The following is a 13,328-nucleotide window of genomic DNA, read 5'->3' on the forward strand; positions in this document are numbered from 1 at the left end:
GAAAGGGATTCAATTATAGGGAAGGGAATCCCAGCCCCCAATTCTACCACCATATTTTATCCCTTGTTTGTGTTTTAGTTTTATCCTCTAAGATGAGGAGAAACAAAAAGGAACAGTGGTTTTGATTATAAGATATGATAATTATATTCTCTATAACCAGGGAAGTAGGAAGGAAAAGATTATTGCATTACAGAAAAAAAAAAAAAGGTGTCTTGTATAAATCTGACCTACCTGCAAGGTCTATGAAGAATTAAACTAACAGTCCAATCTTATCAGATTTCCTTCCCATACATAATCACTACTTTTAAGCTATCACAAATAATTTTTGAATGTCAGTGTATTGTCTGTGGATTGAATGGACACTTGTCTGTCTGTAACTTTGTCCAAGTCTTGTCTGTCTTCTGGGTGCCCATGGGTCTCAGGAACAGAACAACATGGAAATAAAGTGTGAGCAGCCTAGGGGCAAATCAGAGCTCCTCATGTGGAGGTGTTTGTCTCCCTTGCCTGGCGATGCCTGGCTTCACTCCGGAAAGTCTGTCCTGTTTGTGGCCAGACCCTAGCCTTCCCATTTTCTTGATGAATGAAGATGGTTAGGAGGAAGCCAATAAGAGGTTGGGGCAAATGAGCCTGTGTGGCTAGGCTACATTATATAATTATAGTAATATTGACAAATGGTCTAATATGCATTTGGGATTACTTTGTTCCAGAAAATAAGCTAAATGCTTATTTGTCTACATCACTATTTCAATCTCCATAACAACCCTTTGAGGTAGGAACTCTCATATTACCATAAAACAGATCAGGAAATAGCCTTGAGAGCTTTTAAGGAATATTCCCAAAGATAAGGATCAATACATTTCCAGTGAGTGTGACAGGCAAAGAAGCGGCCCATGTCACTCCAAAGGTCATTTTGTGTGAGAGGCTTCTGTGGAGTGCTCTAAGGACCCACCTGTAACCACTCATGACCCATGCTAGTATTGGAAATGGAGGAAAGTGTGGGGCATAGTTATCAGCTTCAGAAGATGTTGCTACTTTTTTTTTTAAAGATTTTATGTATTTATTTGACAGAGAGAGACACAGAGCGCAGGAACACAAGCAGGGGGAGTGGGAGAGGGAGAAACAGGCTTCCTGCGGAGCAGGGAGCCTGATGTGGGGCTCCATCTCAGGACCCTGGGATCATGACCTGAAACGAAGGCAGATGCTTAAAGACCGAGCCACCCAGGCTCCCTGATGTTGCTACTTTAAAAAAAAAAATACTAACATAGAATAGGAACTGGAAAGTAGCATTTTGTACTATATTTTTATTATTCCTATTAAGTTGCTCCTGGAAGAGAATTGCATATTTCCCTCAGCAGGTGGGAATTCACAGCTCCTCAGACCCTCCTTGGTCAGACCCAAATAATAGAGATGGCAAGAGAGGGTTGTTATTCTGGGGATGCTGTTTTTACTTATTACTTATCAGGTCTTGTTCCCTCTTAATGAAAAGAAGTTCTCACATTCTTCTTTTTAGATTTTTGGCAGGAAGTCTTTATGCTTCACTCAGGCTTTGGTGTGAATACGTGTGTGTGTGTGTGTGTGTGTGTGTGTGTGTGTGTGTGAGAGAGAGAGAGAGAGAGAGAGAGAGAGAGAGATTTTTATCAAAACATGAAAGAAATTTATAAACCAAACCATGAAATCAATTAATGTTTCTCCTTTCCTACCCACATGGGTGTATGAGTATGTGTGTGATTAAAACCCACTCCCTTAATACTTTCACAAGTTTATTTTAGTGGGAGTATAAGGTGATTAGAAGAACCATGTGGGACCCCATGCACAAGGGAGAGGGAGGGGAGGGCCTTAGGACCAGCAGGCAGTGAATCTGGATCACTTGAAAATCTAGCAGCTCTGAGGGTAGAATGTCTGCTGCTGTTCACACTGGCTTTTCCCTTCCCCCCAGGCTCCTGAGAGGTGGGAGTCTTGGAATACAAGTTACAAGGTGACGATCCATGATAATACATGTTTTTCTTCACATGGTATTTATGATTGTCTCACCCAGTCCTGAATGTTCGCTCTCAGCGGCCCAGGATGAGAATAGAAGGGAATCTTAGTGATAAGTCTGGCTGGCCCTCTCATTATGTAGATAACCTAGGGAAAGGTGAAAGAGCAGAGCCAAAGTCATACAGCTAGTTAGGGTCAGGACCACATTCCAAGTTCCTTAAGTTCTGGTCCAGTGTGATTCCATAATCACTTGGCCCTATTGAGCAGAATTACTATAAGAGGACCTTGGGCTTTTTCCTCAACATGTATTGGTATACAGAGCACTTACTTCTAAATTAGAATATACAATATTCTATCTAATACACACATAGCAACTAAGCTCGCTACTCTGTTCCATACAATAATTTAGGGGCAAAAGTCCCATCTTTCTGGAATAAAAAATACAACAATAAGTGTGTTAAAAGGTTCATGTTTTTAATTAAAATTTAAATGCTGTGTGGTTAAATCTATATTCTCCTGTTTGGGGAATGTGCATTAAGAGTGCTATGGAGGAAAACCCTGGCCTCCTGTCATTGGTGTGGAGGAGATTTGCTGGGTGTATTGAGGATTTGCATTTTTATGCTTCTTCCTCTCCTTATAAATAAGCTGGTTTATTGAAAAGAGAATATTCTAGATTTGGAAATATCTCATTTGGGGTTGAGGCAAAAACTTCTGGAGGTTGGTGAGACACCCACTATGATAATGACCACCCTCATATCCTTCTCCGACCACACTCCCCGTCATCCCTTCTTCCTATTTTTTGCCATCCCTTCTTCCCGGAATCTTATTTCTGTTCAGCTATAACCCTTCTTCTTCTTTTTAATTAAAAATTTGTATTTATTTATTTGAGAGAGAGAGAGAGCCAGAGAGAGAGCACAGGCAGGGGGAGCAGCAGAAGGAGAGGGAGAAGCAGGCTCCCCACTGAGCAGGGCGCCCAACTGCTGAGGGGCTCCATCCCAGGACCGTGAGATCATGACCCAGAGCCAAAGGCAGATGCTTAACCAACTCAGCCACCCAGGCATCCCCATAACCCCTTTCTCCTACCACTGGAGAAGATCCCAAGAGGTCTTGGGTTGTACTGACCATACATGTGGGTAGAAAGTAACTATTGATTGGGAGTTTTCTTTGTCTTTGGTAGCATTCCATGAATTGTGCTCTAAGGAATCTAGTATTCCTTATGTCAAAAGGTATTCTACCCCAAACAGATTCTGTGTTCAAATGAATTTGGGAAGCAGAAGGTTAAACAATTGCTACAGGGCTTTTCAGGGCCTTCAGCAGAACAAATTCTCAGGCACAGTGTAAATCCGCAGGAGGTGGGTATGGCATGCTGCATTTTTCTCAAGCCTACTTAACCATGGGATACTACTCGATTTAGGAAGAACTAACTACTCCATGTGGATACTTCAACTTTATAGGTGAATTGTAGCCTTTCAAAGACCTGTGTCTGGGGCTCCTGGGTGGCTCAGTCGTTAAGCGTCTGCCTTCGGCTCAGGTCATGATGCCCGGGTCCTGGGATCGAGCCCCGCATTGGGCTCCCTGCTCAGAGGGAAGCCTGCTTCTCCCTTTCCCACTCCCCCTGTTTGTGTTCCCTCTCTCGCTGTGTCTCTCTCTGTCAAATAAATAAAATCTTAAAAAAAAAAAAAAAGATCTGTTTCTGTCAGATTGGTTTTTTTTAATCCAAACCTTGTTTAGGGGTGGGGGAAGGGAAAGGAAGAAGGAAAGTGTATGTTAGGTGGAGGAAGCTATAAGGAAGTGAAGGCACTTACAAACAACACTGTGCTCTTAGAGCACCTTTGTTGATGAGAATCAAGGAGAGCTGGGAGTATAATGGTGCATGAACTTTGATGATGAATACTACTGCAGTTGATGTAAACATGATCTGTAATATTCTGGAATAAAAAATATATCCATCTTGAAATGTGGAAATACTGTATTTTGCTGGCTTTATTCAAATACGGGGCATTCTGGTTGTTACTGCAATAGATCTGTTTTCAAATTACTTTAACTTTATGTTGACATAATGATGCACAAATGAAAGAAATATACAGAAAATAATTTTATAAAAGGAACAAAGGTTAATGTTGGAGAATAAGGACTTTTACTGGAAGTGATAGAAATGATACACAAGGGAGATAAGGTCTAGCTCTGTTTTCGATGTGAGAGTAGACAGTATATTTCAGGATGGGTCTTAGCATGCCTTGGTTAATGTCAGCATGTCTGAGTAGAAGGGAAGAACCTAGAACTTGAATTTAGAAACTGCCATTTGCAGTAAGGTAGTCACTAAATGGGCAGATTGAGTCACTTATTGCAGAAACCGGTGGATGTGGCACCAGATACCCTGTGGTTCTGTTCTGCGCATAAAACCATTTATGTAGCTGTGTGTAGGGCATCACATAGAATTCAGGAATGAGACATAGTCCCTGGAATATGATCTTGTGAAAGAGAGGCAGGGCTATTCTTTTGGGGGGACTGCTGTACTCACTAGATTATTGATATAGGGAGGGCTCAGGTAGGATGAATGAAGCAAGTCTAGGGAATTGGGATCAGATCTGGGACAGACGGGCAGGTGCAGCCTGGAAACACAACCACAGGGTTGGTCCATTGGTTGGTCCATTTGGACCATTGATCCAAACAGCTATTGACATGACCTGTTTCAGGACTTAGAGATGAGGATGAGGCCTGATCCTGACAATTTTTGGAGATGAAGAAGGAAGGTCAAGTGGTTTCAAACACGGGGAGTGGAAGGAAGCAGGGGTTTGGAATCTGGGATTGGAAGGCTGGGATTGGGAAGCTAGACACATAGAAGTTGGGGTACTTAGAATTCTTTAGCCTTTCCTTTTGTAAATTTACAATGATACTACTACTTTCATCCAAGCTAAGATTGGATCCAATGAACTCTTCTCTGAAACACCTCCCCTGGTGTTCTCAGGGAGATTTTGGAGAGGTGAGGGTGGGACATATTCCTGCAATGCCTCTGACATTCTGAATTGCATGGTCGTTAAGTTGGACTTGTCTTTTGTCTTAATTGTTGTTGGCTTCTTGTGAGTAGGGGTCATGAAATCAAAAGCAATGCACATACTGTCATTTACTAAACTCCTCCGGTGTGCCAAATGCTTTAGAAAGCCCAAACCCACAAAAACCAAGAAGTAGATGTCATCATCTTCGCTTTACAGACAATGAAACTGAGGTTCTAGAAGGTCAAATAGCTGTTCAAGAACTCAGAGCTGGTGTATGGAGGGTCAGGATTCAGACCCAGACTTCCCTGGCTCTAAAACCCCTATGTGTTCATCGAGACCAATGGATCTCTATCGGAGAAGTTTCAAAAAATACTGAGGTAGGGCGCCTGTGTAGCTTAGTTGGTTAAGCATCTGCATTCAGCTCAGGTCAGGATTCCGGGGTCCTGGGATTGAGCCCCACATTAGGCTTTCTGCTCAGCGGGAGCCTGCTTCTTCCCTCCTTGCTGCTCTCCCTGCTTGTACTCTCTCTCTCTGTCAATAAATAAATAAAATCTTTTAAAAAATACCGAGGCATATATCCTCATCCTTGAATATTTGGATTCATTTCATTTGGGCTAGCATTTGGACATCTGTGGGTTTTTTTGTTTGTTTATTTGTTTCTGCTTCTACATATAAGTTTATTTTTTTAAATGAATTAATTATAATTAAAAAGCACTGCTTGGGGAATATCCACTCTCTTTTCTATAATTGTTGTACCAATTTACATTTCTACCAACAGTGTAATAGATTTTTAATTTTTTTCTTTTATTTTAATTCTAGTATAGTTAACATACAGTGTTATATTAATTTCAGGTGTACAATATAGTGATTCAACAATTCCATACATCACCTAGTGCTCATCACAAGTGCTCTCCTTAATCCCCATCACATATTTTGCTCTTCCCCCACCCACCTCTCCTCTGGTAACCATCAATTTGTTCTCTGGAGTTGAGTCTATTTCTTGGCTTATGTCTCTATCTCTTTTTTGTCCTTTCCTCAATTGTTTTGTTTCTTAAGTTCCACATATGAGTGAAATCATATAGTATTTGCCTTTCTCTGACTGACTTATTTCACTTAGCATTATACTCTCTAGCTCCATTCATGTCATTGCAAATGGCAAGATCTCATTATTTTTAATGACTAAATAATATTCCAGTGTATATGTGTGTGTGTGTGTGTGTGTGTGTGTGTGTGTGTGTGTATACACAATGGAATATATATACATACTATCTCTTCTTTATCCATTCATCTATCAATGGACACTTGGGCTGCTTCCATAATTTGGCTATGGTAGATAATGTTGCTATAGACATTGGGGTGTATGTATCCCTTTGAGTTAGTATTTTTGTAGGTTGGAGGTAAATATCCAGTGGTGTGATTACTGGACAGTAGAGTAGTTCTGTTTTTAACTTTTTGAGGCACCTCCATACTGTTCTCCAGAGTGGCTGCACCAGTTTGCATTCCCACCAACAGTGCAAGAGGGTTCCCATTTCTCCACATCCTCCTCAGTACTTACTCTTTCTTGTGTTTTTGAGTTTAGCTGTTCTAACAGGTGTGAGATGATACCCCATTGTAGTTTTGATCTGCATTTCCCTGACGATGAGTGATGCTGAATCTTTTCATATGTCTGTTGGTCATCTGGATGTTTTCTTTGATGAATGTCTGTTCATTTCTTCTGCCCATTTTTAAATAGGATTATTTGTTTTTTAGATGTTGAGTTGTATAACTTCTTTATATATTTTGGATATTAGCTCTTTATCAGATATGTCATTTGCAAATATTCTCCCATTCAGTGGGTTGCCTTTTAGTTTTATTGATTGTTTCCTTTACTGAGCAGAAGCTTTTTATTTTGATGTAGTCTCAATTGTTTATTTTTGCTTTTATTTCCGTTGCCTCAGGAGATATATCTAGAAAAATGTTGCTACAGCCAATGTCAGAGATATTACTGCCTGTGCTCTCTTCTAGGATTTTTATAGTTTTAGGTCTCACATTTAGGTCTTTAGGACATCTGTGTTTTTTAACTCCACTAGGTGATGTTAGTGCACAGCCAGCCCTGAGAATCCTGGCCCTCTATCATGTCATGTTGTCTCTATTGCTATCCCTGGCTTCTAGTACAGCACTCATCTATGTTAGGGGTTAAAGACATGTTTATTGATTAGTTTAGAGAGCGTTTGTTACCAAAGGGAAGAGCAGGGACTAAATGCCACTAGAAGTTATAAAGTGTTCCCTTAGAGGCTGAAATTGAACACAATGTTTGCCAGAAGCCATAATTAAGGATCAGTGGACTGCTATTCATTACATGCTTAGAGATGTTTTCCAAACCTTCCATTGCAGGTGGCGTTGTCCTCAACCCAGCCTATTATGGCATGTCTGGCCATACCAACATTATGATCCATGAGGTGGGGCATGTCCTGGGACTCTACCATGTCTTCAAAGGGGTCAGTGAGAGGGAATCCTGTGATGACCCCTGTAGGGAGACAGTGCCATCCATGGATACAGGAGACCTCTGTGCCGACACTGCCCCTACTCCCAAGAGTAAGCTGTGCCAGGACCCAGAGCCTACCAATGACACCTGTGGCTTCACCCACTTCCCAGGGGCTCCATTCAGCAACTACATGAGCTATACAGGTACCACAACAGTCTTAATGTGAATATTTTCTATTAAGATTACATGGGAGCCCTTTGTGGCTGGGGTGGTGTGTGGAGGGGAGTGGGGGTGGGCTTCCAACTTTGACTCCACTTGGCTGTGGAGGGGTGGGAGGTGGAGAGGCCTGTGAAGTAGTCATTCATGCCAGAGAGCTGAAGTGTATTTATCATGCCATGTTCTTTTTTCTCATCTTTGAAGAACTTAAAGAAATATGACATAAAGGGGTCTTGTGGACTGGATTCTCCTCTGCTAGAGGTCAAAAGAAGAATACACTTTTATCTTGGATAGTTTAAAAAAATACTGTCTCATTTAAAAAATGGTACTACTCTCCTGGCCCTGGGAACAACCCTATTATTTGGTCTCATTATCCTGGATTATGTCTCTTCCTGTCCTCTTTTATCTTCCTCATTTCTGGCAAAAAAGTAGTACTAATCATAGTCTTTTGATAACGGACTCAAATTTATCCTTAAAAGTGAGGACTGATTTGATCTGATGATTTATTCTAGGGAGAAGGAAGGAGATGATTTTTTTGTAAGGTCCAGGGGCTTGTTTGGTGATAAATTCTAGGACTATGCAAAAAATATATAAATAAATAAATAAATAAATCACAAGACCATGGTCATGCCTTTGAAGGGAAGAAAAGAGTGGTGAGCTGGGCCTGCTTGTGACTTATCAATATATTTCCATCCAAGTCTCATTTTGGTATATAATTCAGGTGCATTGAATTCATAAGGACCAGCATCCCTGCCTCCCCCAGCAAGGACACAGTGGCCCTTGCCAGGCGAGACCAGACAATGGGGTGCAGAAGGCAGAGCCGTTTAGTTACCACCTTTGAAGTGGGCAGAGAAAACATCTAAGAAACAGGGGGCAGTGTCTGACTGGTGTGCTCTCATTAAAAAAGGCTCTGAAACTAAGATAACTCCTTTTCCAGCCCTATGAAAATTGTATCTAACAGGGAGATGTCACAGGCTCCAAAAATAAGGTTGGGACCTCCATTCCCAGTCCTACTGCATCCTTGATGTTTTGATTTGCTCTTTCTTTGAGCATCCCCACTGAATTCTCCCTAACCTTGGTAGAGTCACTGGGCGTAAAGCAGGTGTCTGCAACTCCAGAAACGTTCACGAATAAAAAGGCCATATGCTTAAACACTGCCATCTTGTGGTTTCCTGAATAAGTAACCATCAGCTAGAAGCAATCTTCTACCCCAGGGCATGCGTCTCACCCTGGCTCAGCCCAACAGTAGGGCAATGGTCCTGCTTTAGGGATAAGCAAGCGCTATTCTCTGCCTTCTCTTTCCCACTTGCAGCTTAGATACTCTCCGAAACAGAATACATTCAGTCATTTGACAAGTCTTTATGGAACCCAGGAAGTGTGAGGCACTGTGTTGGGTGCTAGTGACAGGGTGTGAGCAAGGCAGACTTCTCCCCTGTCTTGGTGGTCTTTGCAGGTTAAGACCTTTATCTCTCCTGTTCCTTTTTTGTCTCCCCAGATGATGACTGCACCAACAGCTTCACCCCTAACCAAGTGGCCCGGATGCATTGCTATCTGGATCTTGTGTATCAGCAGTGGAGTCAAAGTCGGAAGCCCACCCCCATTCCCCTTCCACCCATGGTCATCGGACAGACCCACACATCCCTCACCATCCACTGGCTTCCTCCAATTAGTGGGGTTGTGTATGACAGGTGAGGGGCACTTGCCATGCTCTGTCTTCTCTGTGGCATTTCTTATGCACAAGGGGAAGAACATGAAGTAAGGGGAGACCCGGCTTGGAACGATAAACATGTGCGCTGCTGCTCAGGGCTGCCCCTCCATCCTGCTCCATCCTCACCTCCTTAGCAGAGCTCACGGGGCTCTCAGGTAAACCAGTGGCTCACCATGTGTGCTCACTCCTTGGCGAGGGGCCTGGCACGTGCTTCCTTCAGAATGTCGTAGCTGGCAGGCTTCCAGGAGCCATGAAGAGGTGGACTGACAAAGCTGAGGTGCCCTTTGTTACCTGTACAGGTCAGCCATTGCCCCCTGGTGCGAGGATGGTGCAGAGGCTTGCTGCTTGCACAGCAGTGTTGGGGGAAAGGAGGGGAGGCACGTTCCTTCAGGCAGTTCTGGGGGAAGGGGGTGGCAGGTTACCCTCCGCTATAAGCTGTGCACAGGGCCTTCACTGGCTCGTGTGGTGTTTCTAATGCCTTCTCTGCTTCCTGTTGGACCTGGTGCCTGTCCCACTTAGGGCTGCTGCCTTGTGGAATTGTTATCTGTGTATTTTCCTGTTTGCCCCACTCAACCACAGCTCCTTGGGGAAGGACTATTCTTTGCGTCTTTGTCTCTTGGCCTGCCACAACGGACACCTGATACATGTTTTTTAAAGAGACTCATCATATCTAAAATTAGCTTTTATTTATCCTTTGCATATTGGGATACATGAATACCAGGGAAAGTTCTGTAAAAAAGGGGAGAAGGTAGGAAAAGCAGCACATCTGACAGTTGGTGGGAGGATGGGGGAACGTGGTTTCCCTGAGCAGGGCCAGAGCTCCATCTAGGTGGCCTGTGCAGGCTCTCCACTTTCAAGCCCTGCCACTGTATTTTATTTTTATTTTAGTTAATTAATTTTTTCCTGCCATCGTATTTTAAATAACAACAGTAGCACTTGTCTCTTTGGTCCATCTTTGTGTGAAGCATTGTGCTGGGTATTTTACCTGCAGGTGTCTTATTCCGTCCCTGAGGTAAACACAACTGCCCTATGAGTGAGAAATCCAAGGCACAGAGAAGTGCATGGTGGCTAGCCCAAGACCCTACAACTGAATAGAGGCGAATGTGGGGCATCCACTGGAATTTCAGAAACAGGAAACCTGGCATAGATTATTTCTTTGAACTTAGAGCTTTCCCACTTAGCAGGCAGATAGCCCCTCTTCTAGGTGTCACACTGGGTATCAGACCTTGGCCACGGCGCTGGATGTCCCTGGAGCATGTTTCCATGTACTCCATCTTTCCTGAAAGCCTGGCAGAGAAGACAGGAAGAGACAGGGTTGGGAGGAAGCAAGTGAATCCTTTTTCAAAGTGGTGTTCCCAGCCTTCTGGATCTTGATACCTGTCCTCAATACGCCGATGTACGCTTAATGCATGACATCACTTAGAACTTCACAATCTTACAAAGCAGTTCTGATTGTCATCAGCACTCCAGCTTTCGTGGGCTCCATCTGTGAGTCAACAAATGTGATGTGTTTAAGAATCTTCTTCCTGCAAGGGTGACCCTGTGCAGCTTTGGTCAGACTGGCTGAACAGTTAAGTCCTCTGTGGGCATGTGCAGACTGGAGTTTTATATCAGTTTATGTAACACATGTAAACAATTTAATCTTTCAATTCTCCCTCTGGTACAAATGTTACGATAAAGCAGACATCAGTCCTGGCATGCTGCGAGTCTGTTGGCAGAAAAGGCTGTAATTTGCTTCCTTTCCTCAGCTAGGTGGGCCACAGTGTGGAGGCCTCCCAACATGTGTGTCGGGGAGACTCACGTCACATACCCAGCGATTTGTGTCATGCTTGGAGTTATGTTTACTCCTCCCCAGTAGGTATTTGAAATTCTTATGTCAGAGAGGAGCCCAACCACGCACTCAGCAGCAGCCCTGGAGAGGCCAAGTACATCAAGGAAATGTGGTTTGGAGTTGTGTCCACACTAGAAGTGGGTGCTGACCAGAGTCAGAGGTTGGAGTTAACTGCACCTTTTCATTGCCAAAGTGCTGGACACTTGATGGTTTGGGGGAACTTGCTCAAAGGAATTAAGGAACTTGCTGTGACCTTAGGCAATTGACTTAATCTCTCTGAGCCTGAGTGTCCTCATTTATAAACATAGAGTTCTTGTAGGGATTAGAAATGATTTATGAAAGCACCTAGTGGCACAATGACAGGCATATAAAGTGCTTAGAAATGGGAGCTGGGAAAAAGAGGGAGCTGGTAACATAACTATTACCTCTATTTAATAGTTATATTATTTTTCAAGTATATTACAAGATATTCATTTTCTGTCCCTACCTGTGGGAGACCTTGACTTGATGTCTTCATTTTCAGATGCATCATTCACAGTTGGGCTTCTAAAAAGATTCTAAGTATCAGAGAGAAGCCTCATCAAGTATCAGAGAGGCGCCTCATCTAAATATAAGAGAAGAGCCTCATCTCCTCTTGTTATTTAGCAGTTAAAGGGCTCTTTGTAAACTGTACTAATAGTCTCAGGGATGCCCATAAAACAAGCTCTCACAGAGGGACTGCTGAGGCCAGTCCCTGTACTAACTGCTGGGCACAGAAAGAACAGAGCTTGGTCTGGACTGCTCACAGGCAAAGGAGAGAATGGGAGTGGGATTTTCAACATCACAGAGCAATGGCTGAAGACAGGAGCCAGAAGCTGTGGTTGGTGCCTAGAGGAGAGAGTGCCTGCCATGCAGAGGAGTAAAGCTAAGTGCCATTGCAAAGGTTACATTTGAATGGGCTTTGAAGGATGAGTAGGAGTTTGCTAAGCAGAGAGGCTTAAAAAGGCTATTTGTCAGGAGAGAAAAGAGCGTGTTTCACAGAACTGTGAGAAGGGTAGGATGTATTTGAGGAATGGTGATTTGTTCATTGTGCTGGGAACATTAAGTTCATAGAGGAGCTCAAGTGAGTAAGGCTGGAGTTAGCTAGTGAAGAACCTTGGTTCATGGTAAGAAATTTGGATGTATTTGCCATAGGTGATGCAGAGCCAAGGGACATCACTTTTCATACGACTTTTATTTTATATATGTGATTTAAAGTAGGGAGTTTAAAACATAAGACCACATATAGCTAATAAGTTTACTCTGCAAATTGCTGTCTGTTTTAGTTGGGGGAATATAAGGGGCCTTTGGATGACTTATTGAAAGTCAGCCTAGTAAGGAGTTTTGTGTTGAAAGATTTAGATTATAATTATTTTTGTGTTGAATGTTCCTAGGATAGAAGCTGCCCACTTTCATCTCCACAGGCCTCCTTTATGACTTAGTTAAATTCTTCTGCTTCATAACCTTGAGATTTTCATGTCACTGTGAATTTTTAAAAGATGAGGTCTACATAAGAAGGAAATGAATTGAGAAATGGTTGTGTTCCCAGGTACCCCCTAGGACCTCACTACCTGTCACCACTCCTCACCCCCAGAGGCCTTCCGAATTTCATGATCCAGTTCATCCTACCACTTCTCCTCACCTCCCTTCCCCCTTCATCTTTCCAGGGTCCCAGGCAGTGTGTGTGATGCCTGCACTGAAGATGGGACATTCCGTCAGTACGTGCACACAGCTTCCTCCCGGCGTGTGTGTGACTCCTCAGGTTATTGGACTCCAGAGGAGGCTGTGGGTAAAGGACCATAGCTTTTTTGTTTATACTTTGTGGCTGCTGAGAATGGGGGTGGGGGTACAGAGTCGAATGGTGGTGTGGTGAGAAAAAGGTAGTGTGTGTGTGTGTGTGTGTGTGTGTGTGTGTGTGTGCACGCATGATTTGCTGGATATCTCCGGGGGCCTGTGTCCCACATGTGCTTAGCATGGAGGCCCAATGGCTGTGGTGAAACAGAGGTCAGCATAGAGGACAGAGCGATGGAGAAGACAGCTGAGCTCAGGGGGTGACTTCAGGGTGAGAGCTCAGGCGTTCTGTGTTATGCACACCTACCGGCCCAAGGAGCAGTCTTG

The 13,328-nt window shown here is 43.4% G+C and overlaps 1 protein-coding gene across 1 annotated transcript in view; it reads left to right on the top strand.

Annotated features, from left to right (window-relative positions):
- Positions 1 to 13,328, top strand: part of PAPPA2 (pappalysin 2) — a 265,350-nt gene that overhangs the window by 112,020 nt on the left and 140,002 nt on the right. The window contains exons 4-6 of the mRNA XM_025878001.2: positions 7,347 to 7,640; positions 9,149 to 9,341; positions 12,878 to 12,999. Of these exons, the coding sequence (XP_025733786.1) occupies positions 7,347 to 7,640; positions 9,149 to 9,341; positions 12,878 to 12,999 (609 nt within the window). The remainder of the gene's footprint in view (positions 1 to 7,346; positions 7,641 to 9,148; positions 9,342 to 12,877; positions 13,000 to 13,328) is intronic.

This window comes from Callorhinus ursinus, unplaced genomic scaffold (genome assembly GCF_003265705.2).
Source record: "Callorhinus ursinus isolate GAN/ISIS: 27379988/994484 unplaced genomic scaffold, GSC_fseal_2.0 scaffold13, whole genome shotgun sequence".
Classification (NCBI taxonomy): Eukaryota; Metazoa; Chordata; class Mammalia; order Carnivora; family Otariidae; genus Callorhinus; species Callorhinus ursinus.